At 43.9% G+C, this 19,956-nt stretch overlaps 1 protein-coding gene across 2 annotated transcripts in view; it reads right to left on the reverse strand.

Moving 5' to 3' along the window:
• Positions 1-19,956, reverse strand: part of LOC112261301 (FHF complex subunit HOOK interacting protein 1A) — a 45,936-nt gene that overhangs the window by 18,157 nt on the left and 7,823 nt on the right. The window contains exons 2-7 of one of the 2 annotated variants that reach the window (XM_024436560.2): positions 10,015-10,090; positions 7,740-7,979; positions 3,133-3,444; positions 2,772-2,971; positions 2,512-2,683; positions 76-321 (exon numbers count right to left, since the gene is read on the reverse strand). In XM_024436560.2, coding sequence (XP_024292328.1) covers positions 76-321; positions 2,512-2,683; positions 2,772-2,971; positions 3,133-3,444; positions 7,740-7,859 — 1,050 coding nt within the window. In that variant the 5' untranslated portion in view covers positions 7,860-7,979; positions 10,015-10,090. The remainder of the gene's footprint in view (positions 1-75; positions 322-2,511; positions 2,684-2,771; positions 2,972-3,132; positions 3,445-7,739; positions 7,980-10,014; positions 10,091-19,956) is intronic. The other variant, XM_024436561.2, reaches the window with a different exon arrangement.

Consider the following 19,956-nt stretch of genomic DNA (forward strand, 5'->3'; position numbering starts at 1 on the left):
AAGTAGTGACTGGTCTGACATTGATCTGGAATGGTGGACGTAATACTGTGCGATCCATGCTGTGTTTATACTGACCTTGTGGAGGGCTGGTGCCAACACAGGCACCAGAAAGCCATTGTAGATGTAGCTGACCAGCTGGTCCCTGATGCTGGGGTGAGCCACCTGAATGACTGCATTGCAGAACTCCAGTGAGTTGAGGAACTGGACCAGGGTGGGCATCTGTAGCCAGTCCTCTCTGTGGAGGCAGTGCCACTCCTCACCGGGCACCTCCAGCTTGGTGGGCAGAGACGAGTAGAGACCGCTCAGCCCCGTGGCCAGCACCTAGAGGAGGGGGAGAGAGGAGAGAGAGACACATTTAGTGGAACCCCTTCAAGTAGGCTATTGCTTACTTACACCATATAAACTGTACACTGTGGTCTGGTATCACGCGACCATGTTGCTGGGAATAACTAGGATCTAATATTATTGTGTGTTTCCTTTCATCTTTGCATGAGTTTCCTTTTGTGCATGTGAAAGATAACTGTCCATGACTTTGCACAAAGGGCTCAAATGCCTTGGCAGGATAGAGCGATGCCTCTAAACCAGGGAACTGAATGGGCCTCTGTTCTGACTTCCTGGTACAGGTATATCCCTGTCTCTCCATTGGCTTATCCAGGCAGTAGGAAGCTAGGCAGGTAATCCTGTGACAAAGAGGTATTGTAACCTACTCCTGCTGTGCAGTTACGTCAAATACTGTTACATAACTGGTTATCGTCCATGCAGCCTGTACAGTCTCTCCACGGTACAGGTGAGATTGAAACCCATTCTGTTGACACTGTTTAAGCACTGCCAAGCTAGATAGTCAGTCCACAACGGCTTAACAGAAGTGTTTGATAGTGAAGATACTAGTCGCAACAGGACAAGTGTTCTGTGGGGGATACTGTAAAAACATTCAGATGGGCAGACTGGTGCATTGAGGATTACACTTTAGAGAGTTATAGCTAATGGTTTACAGTATAGATAGAAATATGAGCATTGAGCAACAAACATTAATTATGAGTGGGGTAGTGTGTGGCACAAATAACTTTTATGCATTTATGTGTTCACTCTGGCTTCACTCTTAGTGGTGTTTATGGCGCAGATATAAATGATGTTTTCCCCTTCCATGCTTTGAGCTGTACTGTATGTTATAAATCTACCAAGTCCCTTCTCTTCATGGTCTCACATCCAAATGACTAGTGTGTGAATCTATGCATGTGATAGGTCAGCTTCTTTGAGAGCTTAATGGACAAGAAGCTTCATCCCCCTTCCCCCTCCTTCAAAGCTGAAAGCGAGTGGAGAAAGGCAGCATTACTAAAATGACCTCTAGTTGATTTATCTCTGGGTGATTTTTTAAAACCTTTATTTAACTAGGCAAGTCTGTTAAGAACAAATTCTTATTTACAATGACGGCCTACCGGGGAACAGTGGGTTAACTGCCTTGTTCAGAGGCAGAACGACAGATTTTTACCTTGTCAGCTCGGGGATTCGATCCAGCAACCTTTTGGTTACTGGCCCAACGCTCTAACCACTAGGTTACCCGCTGATTTACCTCTAGGTGATTTACCTGTTGCCCGGCTTCATCAATAACAATGGGCATTGACATATGGCTGTGTGATTTAGGGCAGCAGTGGTTAGAGCGTTGGACTAGTAACTGGAAGGTTGCAAGTTCAAATCCCCGAGCTGAGAAGGTACAAATCTGTTGTTCTGCCCCTGAACAGGCAGTTAACCCACTGTTCCTAGGCCGTCATTGGAAATAAGAATTTGTTCTTAATTGACTTGCCTAGTTAAATAAAAAGGTAAAATAAATAAAGAGTTACCATCCAAAAGCAAGTGATTTCCCTGGTGAGCTAATGCATCAAGATGGTGGCATGGTTTGATAATTATTCTAATCAACAACACAGGTCAAAGTTACTACATCAGTCTAGTGCAAATCGATTAATATAATTTATAATCATCATGGACTTAAGTGTTCATCCATTTTTTAAATATACAGTCTGAGATGTGTATAAATTATTTTTACAGCTGGGCTGAGTTTAGCCTTTTAATAACATGGGTGTGTTGCTTGTTACATTATCAAAAGCATATGAATACCTCACGTTTAACATACAACAGCGCCACTCTCCCTCGACCTGCTTCATTATGCATACAGTAGGCTAAGCATATTTGGGCTATGAATATCACGCCTATCAGGGGACAAAGAGAGGTCAGGGATATTAACTTGTTTGGTAGTTGGTACAATGAGTTAATAGGACATTGAGTCAAGGGCAGAACAATCATCCATATGACATGTATACAGAGGAGATAGAGAGAGGAGAGAGAGGGGGAGGACAAAGTCTAAACAAAGAGAACAAGAGAAGAGCAAAGGGACAGTGAGACCTAAGAAACAGAAATACAGAGCCATAAAACGAGAGTCACAAATCACAGACAGAACGTGAAAGAGACCAAAAGGAGCAAGACAACAGTATCATAAAGACAGACACCTCTCCTCACCGGACAAAAGTAGGTGTTCTCTGCGATGTGCTGGGCCACGCGCTGGTTCTCTGCAGACAGTGACATGATGAGGAGCAGGGCGTCCCGGGCCTGCTGGCCCACAAGGCCCTCCCGGTGGATGAAGGGGATCAGCAGGGAGAAGATCAGGAAGTTGGCCGCCCCCTGATCCTCACTGTAATAATAATCACCATAATGATGAGATTTCTAGAGAGATTTTGCAGTATCTCAAAGCGCTTTACATTGTAAGGCGAGAAGCTCACCTGGTATGGAAAAAGAGCTCCAGGACAGACTGGTCCTTGGCCAGGACACAGCACAGTTGGTTGAGTAATGACACCAGCTCAGCCTCCACCTCCGGGCCAGCTGTCCCCGAGCACGACGACAGGAGCATCATTAAGGGTCGTAACACAGGTTTGTGGTGCAGTAAGGGCTGCCGCGCCTGGCCCACAATCATCTCGTACATCTTAGAAGAAGGAGATGACTTTATTGTCAGTTGTTACTGAGATGTGTCTTTTTCCTTAATCCCAATGCCCCCCGAGACACCCTCCTCACCCTCTGCCAGATTTCCCTGTCAGACCAGGGATTCACCCCCCCCAACCCTCCATCTCTAACCTCTACACCTACCTTGAGTTGCTCCAGTTTCATATCATCAGTAAACTGTCGTCTCAGGCTCCACAGGAAGAGCCTCTCCATGACGTTCTCCATCACCACAAACTCCAGGATGGGTCCCATGGCTCCCGCCTGGCCGGCGTCCTCCTCCATGAGCAGGAACAGCATGTGTTCCACGTAGTTCTGCACCGCACTGGCCTCGTCCCCCGGGATGGGCCCGCCGAAACGCATGGGGCCGCCGCTGGAGAGGCCGATGACACCAAGGGCAGCCATGTTGCTGCTGGTGTTGCTGCGGAGAGGATCATGCTTCTCCAGGATCTTTACCACCTGAAGGGACAATGGGGAAGGTACAGGGTTATGTCCATAGAAATGAATATAGTACCTGTATATCTGTGATAATTTCACCTTCATTTTACAAGGAAGAAGATCAAATAAGATGAGATAGTTCTCGCAGTGAACTGAATATTGTCTTTGGTCAACTTGAAGTTTATTCGATAACCTCGATAGACCAAGGTTAAATAAATCAACTAGCAATAGAGACACAAAGCTATTACAGTATGCCATTGCTACTGTCATCGTAACAGTTGAAATCAAATTAGCAAGTTATTTCATCGCATGTACACCAGAGTATAACACAAACTCTCTCAGACTCTGCCAAAGTGCTTACAATGATGTTCAGGATAAATTAGATTGACTGAAACATGTTGGTTTGTTATGTTGGTAATATTCTCTCGGGAGGACTCATAAGTGACAGTTAATAATCGTCATCGGACAGCCTGCTGCTGCCTTTATTGATCTAGATGAACACAACAGTCTCTATTACAAGAGGAAGAATAGAGAGAGAATACAACTCAAGTCCTACGGGAAATAAATCGGGGAAAGCTGATGCATCGTTTGTGATTTTACGAAGATTACATTTGCCTGAGTCATGTCAATATAATATCTTAAGCCCAGGCAGTTACAATTGTGTATAAATTGGGTTTGTGATATTCCAAATCCACTGTTGCCTGCGTAATTCTGTACTGAAATGTAAATGAACAACCACAAATCAAGTGACATCGCATTTATATTGACAGTGAACCATAAACAAAATGAACGCTGACAGTGACATGCACATAATATAAATATATTGATGGTAAATCAGCTTGATATGAAAGTGTATAAGGCTGTTTTGTCCTCTATATGTACAGTGGGGCAAAAAAGTATTTAGTCAGCCACCAATTGTGCAAGTTCTCCCACTTAAAAACATGAAAGAGGCCTGTAATTTTCATCATAGGTACACTTCTACTATGACAGACAAAATGAGAAAAAAAATCCAGAAAAACACATTGTAGGATTTTTTATGAATTTATTTGCAAATTATGGTGGAAAATAAGTATTTGGTCAATAACAAAAGTTTATATCAATACTTTGTTATATACACTTTGTTGGCAATGACAGAGGTCAAACGTTTTCTGTAAGTCTTCACAAGGTTTTCACACGCTGGTATTTTGGCCCATTCCTTCATGCAGATCTCCTCTAGAGCAGTGATGTTTTGGGGCTGTTGCTGGGCAACACGGACTTTCAACTCCCTCCAAAGATTTTCTATGGGGTTGAGATCTGTAGACTGGCTAGGCCACTCCAGGACCTTGAAATGCTTCTTACGAAGCCACTCCTTCGTTGCCCGGGCGGTGTGTTTGGGATCATTGTCATGCTGAAAGACCCAGCCACATTTCATCTTCAATGCCCTTGCTGATGGAAGGAGGTTTTCACTCAAAATCTCACGATACATGGCCCCATTCATTCTTTCCTTTACACGGATCAGTTGTCCTGGTCCCTTTGCAGAAAAACAGCCCCAAAGCATGATGTTTCCACCCCCATGCTTCACAGTAGGTATGGTGTTCTTTGGATGCAACTCAGCATTCTTTGTCCTCCAAACACAAAGAGTTGAGTTTTTACCAAAAAGTTATATTTTGGTTTCATCTGACCATATGACATTCTCCCAATCTTCTTCTGGATCATCCAAATGCTCTCTAACAAACTTCAGACGGGCCTGGACATGTACTGGCTTAAGCAGGGGGACACGTCTGGCACTACAGGATTTGAGTCCCTGGCGGCGTATGTTGTTACTGATGGTAGGCTTTGTTACTTTGGTCCCAGCTCTCTGCAGGTCATTCACTAGGTTCCCCCGTGTGGTTCTGGGATTTTTGCTCACCGTTCTTGTGATCATTTTGACCCCACGGGGTGAGATCTTGCGTGGAGCCCCAGATCGAGGGAGATTATCAGTGGTCTTGTATGTCTTCCATTTCCTAATAATTGCTCCCACAGTTGATTTCTTCAAACCAAGCTGCCTACCTATTGCAGATTCAGTCTTCCCAGCCTGGTGCAGGTCTACAATTTTGTTTCTGATGTCCTTTGACAGCTCTTTGGTCTTGGCCATAGTGGAGTTTGGAGTGTGACTGTTTGAGGTTGTGGACAGGTGTCTTTTATACTGATAACAAGTTCAAACAGGTGCCATTAATACAGGTAACGAGTGGAGGACAGAGGAGCCTCTTAAAGAAGAAATTACAGGTCTGTGAGAGCCAGAAATCTTGCTTGTTTGTAGGTGACCAAATACTTATTTTCCACCATAATTTGCAAATAAATTTATTAAAAATCCTACAATGTGATTTTCTGGATTTTTTAAATCATTTTGTCAGTCGTAGTTGAAGTGTACCTATGATGAAAATTACAGGCCTCTCTCATCTTTTTAAGTGGGAGAACTTGCACAATTGGTGGCTGACTAAATACTTGTTTGCCCCACTGTATGTGCCTTAGTGTGCAGATAATCAGTCCCTCTCTAGTAGGATCTCCCTACATAAGCCTCACTAATGAATACAGGACTGTGTTCAGTAGGCCACAATGCATGAAAAAAGTTATGTTGCCTGGGAAAAACAAAAATGTGTATTCTCATTGGACAGGTTCAGGTAGTACCTCCCTGTTTCACTAAGTTTCAAAACATTCCTTTAATGAACACAACCCAGACATGGGAGGAACCATTCATAGAGCCACAACAATGAGCTCACTGTCCCCACCAGGCCCTGCTACCATGGCGATGGGAAGTCCACTGAGAGCAGAGCAGAGGGAGAGCCAGACTAGCTGACTGAGACAGAGCCCCCAGGTGACTGATTGATCCAGGCATGATAGCGTGATAACCGCACAGGATGAGTGAAGAGAGGGAAGGAAGAGGGAGGGGAGTAGTGATGGGTGTCATATTAAAGTTGCCACTTCCTTCACTCATGTCTGTCTACAATCCTGTCGGGTATTTCTGGTGTAACAAATAGCTTTGAGGACATAGCTGGGTAGCACAGTAGGACTATAGATGATCAAGTGGCCTTTTCTAACCACTGACTGGACTGATTAGTAATACATGGAGGTGGAGGCATGGAGCCGTCAGGATAATGGATAACATGTACTGGTACATAGAGATAAATCAATATAGTTCCCTTTGTGTACTGGTATCTGTATAGAACCATAGTGAGATGAAACAAACTGTTGCCCAGAACATATTATCCTGTCCTGGGCAACCCACTACACTGAGTGAATAACATCCAGCTCTCTCAGACATCCTAACAAAAGGACAGTGATTACACAGGGGTCTGGAGAGGGAGAGATAAGGCTGAAGCCATTGACTGTCAATGAAAGTCTACCTATTTTTCTGAAATGTCAACAATATTCCTCAATACAGGGTCCCGGGGGGTGCCTACTTAGCAGGCTGGCCTTTTCCAGGAATTCTAAGACCCAAACTCAATAGCACTCCTATCACGCTATTAATTAGCCAAAATGTAGCAATTAAGACTCAGCTGGAGCCGTATTGTGGTGCCAACCTGCCTGCAGAGGGTCCAAGACTTAGAAATGTCCTACATTTCAGAATATGATTCTGTTGAAACCCTTAACAGTGCGCACTTCACAGACCTAACATTTATATTATCCCATAGAGCGGCGCACATTTGGCCCAGCGTCGTCCTGGTTAGGGTTTGGCCGGGGTAGGCCGTAATTGTAAATAAGAATTTGTTCTTAACTGACTTGCCTAGTTAAATAACAGGTTAAAAATAAATTTAAAAAATGATAAATGCTGAGAATGATACACAAAAATGAAACAGATTGAACATAATTTCAGGCTGTTCTACGTCGAGCAACGTGAGCTCCAACCCCATTTGACAGTAAATTATGTTTGTGTTTCCAGGCCTTACTATATTCTATTCTCTGTAGCTGAGAGGGGTGGAGACTCCTGCAAACTCCCTCCCACTGGGCTGAATAGAGAAGGGAGGAGCCAGTAGACAGTCATTATTTCAGTTACCACAATGAGGTCTGGGGCTGAGAGGGTTCACGTTCAAGGGCAGGATTGTAGGAGTTTAGGTTGTAAGATTTAGGAAATGTTTGTGTTATAGGTTCTGCGGTGGGGTTTGGAGTTATGGTTCCAATTATAAGAGTTTGTGGAAGAGCTTCTGGGTTAAAGTGATTGGGCTACAATGATATGCATTTAGTGTTCTAAGGGTTTGAGTTTGGGTCCGGGTTCTACGAGATTGAGCTATACAAGTTAAATGAGGGTTTTGAGCTGAAGTTATATCTAAGGTTACATACAGAGTAGTGGTTTTGTTTACCTGTGCCCAGTGGTTCTTGAACACGATCATGCAGGTCTCTGGGTCCACCCCTTTCAGGACCAGGGCCTCCCCCTGTCTGCCATCCCTGTTTCCGTTGGCAACCATGGAGGCCATCATCATGGTGACCAGATCTCGTGTGGGTTAAACCATTACGCAGGACGGAGAGGGGTAGAGGGGGAGAGTCCTCACTGGAGACCGGCTGAGACCACTTGCACAGGGGGGTGAGGGAATACTGGGCATCTGCAGAACACAGAAAACATCATGTCATCATCCTGTACATGCAGATGGAGAATCAGTAGTTTGTCATTGTTCAAACCTATAACAATACATACTATGGCATACTGTAGGAGTAGCTGACAGATTAAGACTACTGTAGCCATAGGACAGATTCAGGGTGATTGGTTAGGACATTCACAGCAGCTAGGCATGTGAGAGAAAAGAGAGGTAAAACAGTGACAGGGCACAGGCAGAGGAAGAAAGTGAGCATGAGAGGGAGACATTCAGCCGGTGGCACAACCCATGCCCTCTATTCCTCAGCTCGACAAGTGCCTGCGAAAAATACTTACCCAGGGAAAAGTGGTGATGGCTTTGTAATAATATAAGCCATTTAGCAGACGCTTTTTTCCAAAGCGACGTACAGTCGTGCTCACACACATTTGTAAGTATGGGCGGTCCCGGGAATTGAACCCACTATGCTGGAGTTGCAAGCTCCATGCTCTAGCAACTGAACTACAGAGAACCACAGAGTTACAGACGTAACGCCTCGCTTGTACGCTACAATGCACAGTGAATTCCATAAGGTCCCAGTGACACCACTTTCATCACCCACTCACTCATCTTGTGACACCAGAAGAGATTATGATGCATGACAATAGAGTGTGTATTACCAGCTAGTGGGCTCGCGAGAACTAATAAAACCCTATTCTTTCCATGAATGGTCTGGAACTGTTTTGGTATGTAAAATATGTCGACTTTGTCTGTAGCCTAAAGTTATGTTGATTCTGTTGGTTCTAGCTCTGTCCAGAAGCGCCTGTGAAAATATGTGTCCCTCACATATCTAGAGAGTGAGGTCAGGTGTTCGTTTCTCACACTGCTCATCAGTCGGGAACCAAAATAATGATTAAAAGTACTAAAATTACTTGTCTGTCAAGACACTGCAGAACTATTCCAGCCTTAGAGTTTAACTGCTACACACTTAGACCTGTATCCCCACAGATTGAAATAAAACACAAATACATTCTCTATGCTTATACCAGCACCGATGGACTTTGCAATGCACAGAGCCATTGCTAACTTAATTATGTGACTGTGACAGTCAGATAACAATAGGTGCAAGCCAGGGTTATTTGTTGCTTCCCTTGTAAAGGAGGTGATTGTACAGGAAAGAGTCTTGCTGCAAACAAAAGCTTGGCTATCTGCTAACATGGTGTAGTGCAACAGGCCATCTCGCTCCCCGCCCCAGTCCCTGCTCAGGTCAGTTATAAATAGGACTATAACTCAGGACGGAGGATATTTGGCTTCTATTATCTTCCTAGAATCCCATGTTTCCGTTCCTCTGGGGACAGTGAATGGAGACTATGGCGGTTCTGAGAATCAGATGATTTTCATTCTAGGAGTCTAGGAGTCTAGTGCTATGTGATGTCATTGGTCAAGTGCCCACATCGGATGGGCGTAATTCTGAGAACAACTGATGTTCAACAGATTATATCCATGCCAACAGATCACACTTTGAAGACTTGATAACAGACAATTGGGACTGACTAGACAGTAAATTAAAAAAACTGGGCTACCGACTCAATCTGACAAAAATGCAAACAAACGCACAATACCTAGTTAGCCGTTGCTAGGTACTGGCATATAATCAACCAGGTCAGTAAACAACATTTTAGGACAATGTCTTCTATTGAAGACATCTGCTTCATACAGTGTACAATAACAACATATGAATTGCAGCCATGCACTGCAGGAGTTCAACTGTAAACCTCCTGCTGGAAGCAGAAGCAGCTGCAGACCACAATGACCAATTAGAGATCAGAAAAACTGCCCCTCAAACGGCCTCTCAACCAATCACGGCCAAATCAAACTTTTTCTGAATGGTTTCGACCCACTTGAAGAGGAGAGACTCAACAACCAAACCACAGAGCTTGGCACAACAGAGACACTGAAACACACATGCTAAAGCTAAACACATCTGTTTTTAGTTAACACAGGGAACGTGCCTTATAGGAATGCATGAGGCAGGGTCACCCAGGACAGAAATCGCTGAAATTCCTACCTCTGTTTTACCATGGTTGCTCGTCTTGTATCGACAATACAGAATGTCCCCTCTTTACATCCATACACACCCAGTCCTGTGGAGATAGAGAGAGAGGGAAGTCTAACTTTGACACACCAGAGGAGGTTTGAGAGCAGCACTGCCAGACAGTGTGACTGAGTGGAGTTCCTGGTAATGTGGTACGGAGCAGTGGAATGACTGGAGACTAGAGCTATGTGAGGAAGTGACTGGAAGATGTGAGTAAGAGGCTCAGAACACCACTGACTGTAGAGAGAGAGGGGGAGTAACATATGAGAGAGTGAGAGAGAGAGCAATCCAACAACCTCCGCCACATCCACACACACTACACAAGCATGGAGACAACAGTGCCAAACTAACATCTTCTGAAAGAACATAATAAATGTCATCATCATTTGTTGAATAATCATGCTACTGTTCACTCCAATTAGAGTTGTGATATAATTGGCGTCTCTGGTCAACCATGAGCCCCCTCTCCTCCCCTACATGCTATGACCTCTGACACTGTCACACTGAGGCACCATGGGAAACCTGTCACAACATATTACAGCGCGCAGAAAGACTTTACTTCTACGATGTAACCACTGATCACACTCTTCGAGGGAGGCCAGATCACGGAAGTCCACACACGTCAAACAAAACATAAGCTAAAGCATTCTAGGCATTCTCGACCCCACCGACAACCATACAAAATGGTATCCGATTAACCGATTAATTAATCGGAATGGCCGATTAATTACGGCCGATTTCAAGTTTTCATAACAATCGGAAATCGGTATTTTTGGACGCTGATTTTGCCGCCTTTTTAAAGTCAGTTAAGAACACATAATTGTTTTCAATGACGGCCTAGGAACGGTGGGTTAACTGCCTTGTTACCTTACGGTTAACTAGTCCAATGCTCTAACCACCTGTCTCTCATTGCACTCCACGAGGAGCCTGCCTGTTACGTGAATGCAGTAAAGCAAGGTAAGTTGCTAGCTAGCATTAAACTTATCTAATAAAAAACAATCAATCATAATCACTAGTTAACTACACATGGTTGATGATATTACTAGTTTATCTAGCGTGTCCAGCGTTGCATATAATCGATGCAACGCAGGGGGATGATTTAACAAAAGCGCATTTGCGAAAAAAGCACAGTCGTTGCACTAACCATAAACACCCATGCCTTTCTTAAAATCAATACACGGAAGTATATATTTTTAAACCTGCATATTTAGCTAAAAGAAATCCAGGTTAGTAGGCAATATTAACCAGGTGAAATTGTGTCACTTCTCTTGCGTTCATTGCACACAGTCAGTGTATATGCAACAGTTTGGGCCGCCTGGCTCGTTGTTTACTAATTTGCCAGAATTTTACGTAATTATGACATAACATTGAAAGTTGTACAATGTAACAGGAATATTTAGACTTAGGGATGCCACCAGTTAGATAAAATACCGAACGGTTCCGTATTTCACAGAAATAATAAACGTTTTGTTTTCGAAATGATAGTTTCCGGATTCGACCATATTAATGACCAAAGGCTTGTATTTCTGTGTGTTATTATGTTATATTTAAGTCTATGATTTGATATTTGATAGAGCAGTCTGACTGACGTGCGTTTTGCCAGCAGCTGTGGTAGGCAGAAGCAGGCACGTAAACATTCATTCAAATAGCACTTTAGTGCGTTTTGCCAGCAGCTCTTCGTTGTGCATCAAGCACAGCACTGTTTATGACTTCAAGCCTATCAACTCCCGAGATTAGGCTGGTGTAACCGATGTGAAATGGCTAGCTAGTTAGCGGGGTGCGTGCTAATAGCGTTTCAAACGTCACTCGCTCTGAGACTTGGAGTAGTTATTCCCCTTGCCCTGCAAGGGCCGTGGCTTTTGTGGAGCGATGGGTAACGCTGCTTCGAGTGTGGCTGTTGTCGATGTGTTCCTGGTTCGAGCCCAGGTAGGGGGCGAGGAGAGGGACGGAAGCTATACTGTTACACTGGCAATACTAAAGTGCCTATAAGAACATCCAATAGTCAAAGGTTAATGAAAAACATATGGTATAGAGAGAAATAGTCCTATAAATACTATATTAACTACAACCTAAAACCTCTTACCTTGGAATATTGAAGTCTCATGTTAAAAGGAATCACCAACTTTCATATGTTCTCATGTTCTGAGCAAGGAACTTAAACGTTTACATGGCACATATTGCACTTTTACTTTCTTCTCCAACTTTGTTTTTGCATTATTTAAACCAAATTGAACATATGTCATTATTTATTAGAGACTAAATGGATTTTTATTGGTGTATTATATTAAGTTAAAATACGTGTTCATTCAGTATTGTTGTAATTGTCATTATTACAAATAAAAAGTAAACCTTTTTTTAAAAATCGGCCGATTAATCGGCATCCGCTTTTTTGATCCTTCAATAATCGGTATTGGCGCTGAAAAATCATAATCGGTCGACTTCTACCCTCTACACTACCATATAGAGAAGCCATAAAACACTAAACCTCTCAAGGGCAGATTTGTAACAAGTTCTTAGTTTCACACTAAAAAGCCCCACTATAGTGCTGCACTGCTACCAACAAGACCCATAACTGGACACAAACAACTCACCAAATACCACATTCCCAAAGCTCAGCTTCTTCCTATAACAAGCACTCTTCTCATTGTGTCTGTTTTAAAGACACAACATACTGGAGACAGTGGGAGATATTATTACAGTCCTCTGCTTAGTGTCCCAGCCAGATGCATGACCCCCAATTATAGGGTAGAGAGAGACAGTAGTAGCAGTCTGTTGGGTTCCTCCAGTTGGCTGCGTCTCTGCTCGGTCTTAATGCCACAGTAATACGTCCTCTCCTTCCACAGACAGACACATTACCTCACCAGAGTCTGTGTCCTCAACCTCATGGGGTCAAAACAGGCCTGGTGGTAGATTAGCGTTGTACTTTTATAGTGGTTAACTTACCTAACCTGGACTCAGACAGCAATGCACTGGCAACTACTGTGTCCTAGAATCAAATTGAAGATTATGTTTGCATCTTGGCCATCTTGGTTTCTTCTTAATATGGTTGGAGTATGACTGAGTGCCTTTTAAAATTCACTACTGGGCTAATATGTCCCTGTATAGCTCAGTACTGTCTGTAGTTTAACACTCCTGCATATTATATCCAGGCTGTATCACAACCGGCTGTCGTTCAGAGTCCCATAGGGTGGCGCACAATTGACCCAGCGTTGTCCGGGTTTGGCCGGTGTAGGCCATCATTGCAAATTGTTTTTAACTGCCTAGTTACATAACGTTTCCATTTAAAAAAATGTATATCCTCCCAGTCCCAGTACATTAAGAGGCAACTCTACAGTGTGCCACGCTCGAAAATAGAGTCAGTCAGTGATGAGCAATGTTGACCTCTTTAACCCATCCTAAATTTGTTTTTCATTCCTGTTATAGGAAGCTACTTTTTTTGTATTAAATTATGCTGGGATTGACACTGAATCATTCTAAAAACCAATTATAATTCCAGGAAATTAGGGGTAAAAAATGTATGACTACAGACTCCACACTGCACACCAGTTGCCGAAAACACCAACAACTAGTAACTAATCTGAGACACTGGAGACAGAATTGTAGCTACTAACTGCATAGTGCACTGCATTTGGAAGACATATTGGAGGATACTACTGTATTGCCTGGAGAGGAGATGCTCCACTTGCTCAAAATAGAGCCCAGCAACATACTGTCAAGCCTGAAATAGGGCACCACTTCTATAAAGAGGAACACCAGGGAGATGGGGCACCACTTCTATAAAGAGCAGCACCAGGGAGATGGGGAATCACTTCTATAGAGAGCAGCACCAGGGAGATGGGGCATCACTTCTATAGAGAGCAGCACCAGGGAGATGGGGCACCACTTCTATAGAGAGGAGCACCAAGGAGATGGGGCACCACTTCTATAGACAGCAGCACCAGGGAGATGGTGCTTTGCTTTCACACAATGAATGTAGTCATCTTTATTATTTTCGATGCCTGTGTAATCAACTCAATTTATAATGTTTCTGGGAGAGCATGTGACCCAGAAAAGTCTGTGTGTCTGTGTGTTTGTGCGTGCCTCTTTGCCAGGGGGGGCTAAAACCCAATCTCTCCTGTACACAACCCTGCATGCCTCTCCACTCAGTTTCACAGTCATTATCCAATTATACCAATCAGGTAATTATGTTAATGTGTTGCTTACACGTCTCCATAGCCCCAAACGCCAGAGACTGGATAAATAGAAAAGCTCTGAAGAAGTCTTGAAGTCAGCATCTCCCTTTGAAAACAGGAGTGTTGACTAAGGACCCCTGTTGCGAACCTCAGCCACACACACACACACACTTTGGAGGCACTTGAACAGAGTTGAAAAGGGAAGAGGCATGCTGCTTTAAGCAGGGAGTGCTGTAAACATTCAGGCGTTTTTTTCTGTTTTGGAGCGAGTCGGTGACTAATCTGGATCAATAATGAATCAATAGTCTCATTGATCATGAGGACGTATGTAGTAACACACTACTTGTGGCTCATTTATTCCAAAAGGAGGTGAAATGAAACAGACCTCCTGCTGTTATCGGGCACAGTGAAGAACCCCTGTTGGGATCAGAGACCTGAGTCACTGATGAAAGATTACAATGTAGCCTAGATGGTGATGAAACTGAATGATGACAACTGCAAGGGCTGATGAGGATCTCATTCTGTCATTATCTTTCTCCATCCCCACTCTCACAAGTACAAAGGAAGGAGAAACGTCCACACTGCTCTTGCTCATTACCCACTCCTACTGGCATACATAGAGGACATGAATCCACTACAGGAGCTTCCACCATTTCAAAACACATCCGTTACCAAGCAGCACTATCGAATCTAGTTCCATCCCCCTCTCGCCCACAGACCTAGTGTCATCCTCTAACCATGGTTTCTGCCATTCATGTCCAGATGTTATTTCTGAAGGGTTTGGGTCAGAGTACAGGGTGAGATGATTTCCCCTTGAGGTGGAGGTTAACTCCTCATAGAGCTTCGTGTGAGTGAGGGAATAGGGAACAGCAACACCAGGAGAACATCAAATCTGCTTTGAAGCCTAGTAGAGATGATAAGGAACATGGATAATTGAGAGGAAGAAATAGGCCAACTGTAGCAGTGTTTTAAAGCCATACCACCACAGTCAAACTAGACTGATAAATTAAATATATCAGCATACCACCATGTTGATTTTGCTAAGGAAGCGCAGGGGGAAAGGGAAAGAGAGATGGAGAGAATGAGAGAGAGAGAATGAGAGATACAGAGAGGGAAAGATACAGAGAGAATGACAGGATAAGATAGAGAGAGAAAGAATTAGATAGCGAGAGATACAAAGAATGACAGAGAGAGAGAGAGTAAGAGAGCTTGAAGAGATCAACAACACATTCCCCATGCTACTGTTAAATTCATTCTAAGAACCTGTTAGATTAGAGGACAGTGACCTGCTGAGTGTTCTCTGTCAACATTGTGTTAGTTTCGCCTTGGGTTTAGAAACATCACTGCATTGACATTTGCTTATGTCCTCTTGACATAACAATGCTATAACATAGGCCTATGCTATACATGCTATAACAGTCACTGAATGTGTATAAGTGTCTCCTGAGTAATGAAAGTAGCCAAGTACAAAAGACACTGTAGTACCACAGTAGCCTACATCCCTATTCAACCAGTGCATGCCATGTACGTCTACACCACACAGCGTCCCCAAAATGGCCGTGGCTGGCATCTCTACCAGGTTCCAGACCCCCTGCTGCTAAAATAATATTCTCCAGATTACAGCAAAAGTATTGGGCTCATTAGTCTGTGTACAGGGAATTAGGAGAGGTAGCTTCTAAACAGTAGGGCTTCTACAGAGAGAAGAATAACTGAATGATATATTATAGCTCCACCTGAAACTAGAATGGTTTGAACTGAAGTTCAACACTGAATTCTACCAGATGAAAAGACCATTTTCTTCGAACTGTGTCATGCATCTTTGTAAAGTTGGTTACTGGTTGACTATACACAGAGCAACAAGTCCTAGTCTGAGTTAGGTAGAGAGACCTAGCTAACTCCCAAGGTAAATACATTGAGATAAAGCTATAGAAAGTGAAGTGAGGTCTATCTTGTTACGTCATCTTTTGAACGTGTTATTCAATGGATGGGCTGGGAGGGAGGGAGAGAGAGAGGCTTCACAGGTAACAAAATAGGAAGAGCTTTTCACAGGAGATAACACAGGCAGAGCCACAGATGACAGGATAGAATGTTTGCCTAAGGACAAAGGTTTTGTAAGCATGATGATATTACTAGATATTATCTAGCGTGTCCTGCGTTGCATATAATCTGACTGAGCATACAAGCATACAAGTATCTAAGTATCTGACTGAGTGGTGGTAGGCAGAAGCAGGCACGTAAACATTCATTCAAATAGCACTTTCGTGCGCTTTGCCAGCAGCTCTTCGTTGTGCATCAAGCATTGCGCTGTTTATGACCTCAAGCCTATCAACTCTCGAGATGAGGCTGGTGTAACCGAAGTGAAATGGCTAGCTAGTTAGCGCGCGCTAATAGCGTTTCAAACGTCACTTGCTCTGAGCCTTCGAGTAGTTGTTCCCCTTGCTCTGCATGGGTAACGCTGCTTCGATGGTGGCTGTTGTCGTTGTGTTGCTGGTTCGAGCCCAGGGAGGAGCGAGGAGAGGGACAGAAGCTATACTGTTACACTGGCAATACTAAAGTGTCTATCAGAACATCCAATAGTCAAAGGTTAATGAAAAACATATGGTATAGAGAGAAATAATCCTATAAATACTATATTAACTACAACCTAAAACTTCTTACCTGGGAATATTGAAGTCTCATGTTAAAAGGAATCACCAACTTTCATATGTTCTCATGTTCTGAGCAAGGAACTGAAACGTTTACATGGCACATATTGCATTTTTACATTCTTCTCCAACACTTTGTTTTTGCATTATTTAAACCAAATTGAACATGTTTCATTATTTACTTGAGGCTAAATTGACTTTATTGATGTATTATATTAAGTTAAAATAAGTGTTAATTCAGTATTGTTGTAATTGTCATTATTACAAATTTAAAAAATTGTCAGATTAATCGGTATCGGCTTTTTTGGTCCTCCAATAATCGATATCGGTATCGGCGTTGAAAAGTCATAATCGGTTGACCTCTAGTGTGTGTATTCTGACAGAGTGGCTCCAGTTTCTAAAGATGTGAGATGTAAAAGACGTCTCCCTCTCAGCAGGTGTTTCACACACTAGGGCGAGGTCATGATAGATAGCTGAAAAGCCAGCTAGCCACACCTACAGTAGCACTCACAAGGCTGTCCTAACTTGTAGTACACTGGCTTTTAAAAATATTTTTACACTTGCTGAACATGTTGCTGTGTGTGATTCTTACCTCTGAGGCCAGACATTTAACTCTAATGAATTCTAGGTACACATATTGTTACACCCACCAAGCAATGAGAACTATTTTTCCCAATATGAATTAGTAGTCTGAACAAGTGTCTGCTTCTTAAATTAGCTAAATGTATGCATGGCATTTTTCAATACTGTTGACTGAACCAGCAACCAACACATTAGTCCACCACACTCCCACAGCCTGTGCATCTGGACTTTGTGACAGATGTGAGATCATTAAGTTCTATCTGGAAGAGCAACTTTCCTCTTCAGACAGAGCCCATAATTATGTCCTGGTCAGTGGCAGGCACTGGTCTAGGACTAATGGACCAATGGCAGGGCCTGGTCCAGGACCAATGGCAGGGCCTGGTCCATGACCAATGGCAGGGCCTGGTCCAGGACCAATGGCAGGGCCTGGTCCAGGACCAATGGCAGGGCCTGGTCCAGGACCAATGGCAGGGCCTGGTCCAGGACCAATGGCAGGGCCTGGTCTAGGACTAATGGCAGGGCCTGGTTTAGGACTAATGGACCAATGGCAGGGCATGGTCCAGGACTAATGGCAGGGCATGGTCCAGGACTAATGGCAGGGCCTGGTCCAGGACTAATGGCAGGGCCTGGTCCAGGACTAATGGCAGGGCCTGGTTCAGGTCTAATGGCAGGGCCTGGTCTAGGACTAATGGCAGGGCCTGGTCTAGGAATAATGGCAGGGCCTGGTCTAGGACTAATGGCAGGGCCTGGTCTAGGACTAATGGACCAACAATAGGGTCTGGCCAGGACGAATGGGCTCTGATATTGGCCCTCCTCTCTCTTCTCCCACCGTTAATAGCCCAATGGGTGAAAAACAGAGGACATTTACAGTGGCTTGGTGGCCATGGCAACCCTGGTGATAGATGGGCCCCATTAAAGTGACGGTACCTTGTTGAAATATTTACAGGTGGGCCACAACTGGCCACAGAGGGAGAGCCTGGCTATATATAGTCTATCTGTCCCCTTCTCCAATGAACAACACATACATTTACAATAGGAGGACACCATCCAGGCGTCCGTTCTCCTGTAGCCGAGGGGACGTTGACCACTGTCCGCACTACAGTTAGTCTCTATGAAACAGTTAGGCCTACTGCATTCAGACTATAACATCACAAATATACATTTCTCTGAAACTCATCTGTGTTGGCTACATTAAAAAGGAGTACCAATCAACACATCATTCTGAGGCAACTTACAATACCTCAACAGTCAGTCGCATTTCTGAAATGAAACATCAACATGACTCAGCTGTGCCCATTAACAACCTAATACAACAGGGTAAAAGCCATAAAGGGCCTTATCAGATAGGACTGTGATTCTGTGTTAAACACCAGCTGAAGGTTATAGGCTGAGGTGTAGGTTGGCTGAGGTAGGTGCTCAACACGTTGAACACGTGCTGCATTCAGTCAGTGTTCCCACCTCTGAGCTCAGTGGAGGAGGTTGATTAACATGTTCAAACACATCAGCTCACCTCCTCATTACCTGCTAGAGAGGGAGGAGGCCCGGGGGGGAAGGGAGAGACTGGTAACAAGGGAAAGGTCAACAAGCTGAGTGGATTAGAGCCAAACACCCCAGAGGATCAACACATATTATAAAATGCATACCCAGGCTGACACACTCAGCGTTCTCTTGCCCACAGCATTAGGTACAGCACATAATGGCACAGCAACATGCTGCCTGTATTTAGAGTGGCTAAAACAATCCCTTGAGCCACTGCGTAATAATGACTTCCATGAGACTCTGAGACAGGGATACAGAGAGCTGCACAGCCTGCTACAGTGAGATAAGGCTAGTTTGAATGGTTCAATAATACTGAGACAGGTGAGTAGTAGACAACACAGGAGACAATGGTACAAAATACAGCCTTCAAGTGCAGGTTAGCTTGTCAGTGATCCAGGGAGTGAGTGAAGTGAATCTTGCAGTATGTGTGTGTAACTATACTTGTGGGGTCCCCACAAGAATAGTAAATTAACAGAAATTTGACCAACTGGGGAAATTTTGTTAGTCCCCACAAGGTCAAATGCTATTTCTAGGAGGTTAAGGGTCAAGGTAGAATCAGTGTTAGAATTAGGTTCAGGAGTTAGGGTTAAGATTAGTTTTTTGGGTTAAGGTTAGAGGTTAGGGAAAATAGGATTTGAATGTTTATAAATTGTGTGTCCCCACAAGGTTAGTTAAACAATACTGTGTGTGTACAGTACCACAGCAGAACTTCCACATACGTCATCCCCATGTAGCTGTAAACAACAAAGGCCAGGAGTCAGGAGGGGAGTAAGTAGATCTCTGATGGCAACATGGATAAACCCCTGACCTATTCTCAATGGGTTTAGTGTGGGAACATCAATCCAGATCTCTGCTGCTGCTTCCTCTCTACCTTGTTTGCATGCTGCCACGCCAACAGGAGATAAAAGGGGTGAGGGTTTGCATGCTGCCGCGCCAACAGGAGATAAAAGGGGTGAGGGTTTGCATGCTGCCGCGCC

Source organism: Oncorhynchus tshawytscha, linkage group LG34 (genome assembly GCF_018296145.1).
Source record: "Oncorhynchus tshawytscha isolate Ot180627B linkage group LG34, Otsh_v2.0, whole genome shotgun sequence".
Classification (NCBI taxonomy): Eukaryota; Metazoa; Chordata; class Actinopteri; order Salmoniformes; family Salmonidae; genus Oncorhynchus; species Oncorhynchus tshawytscha.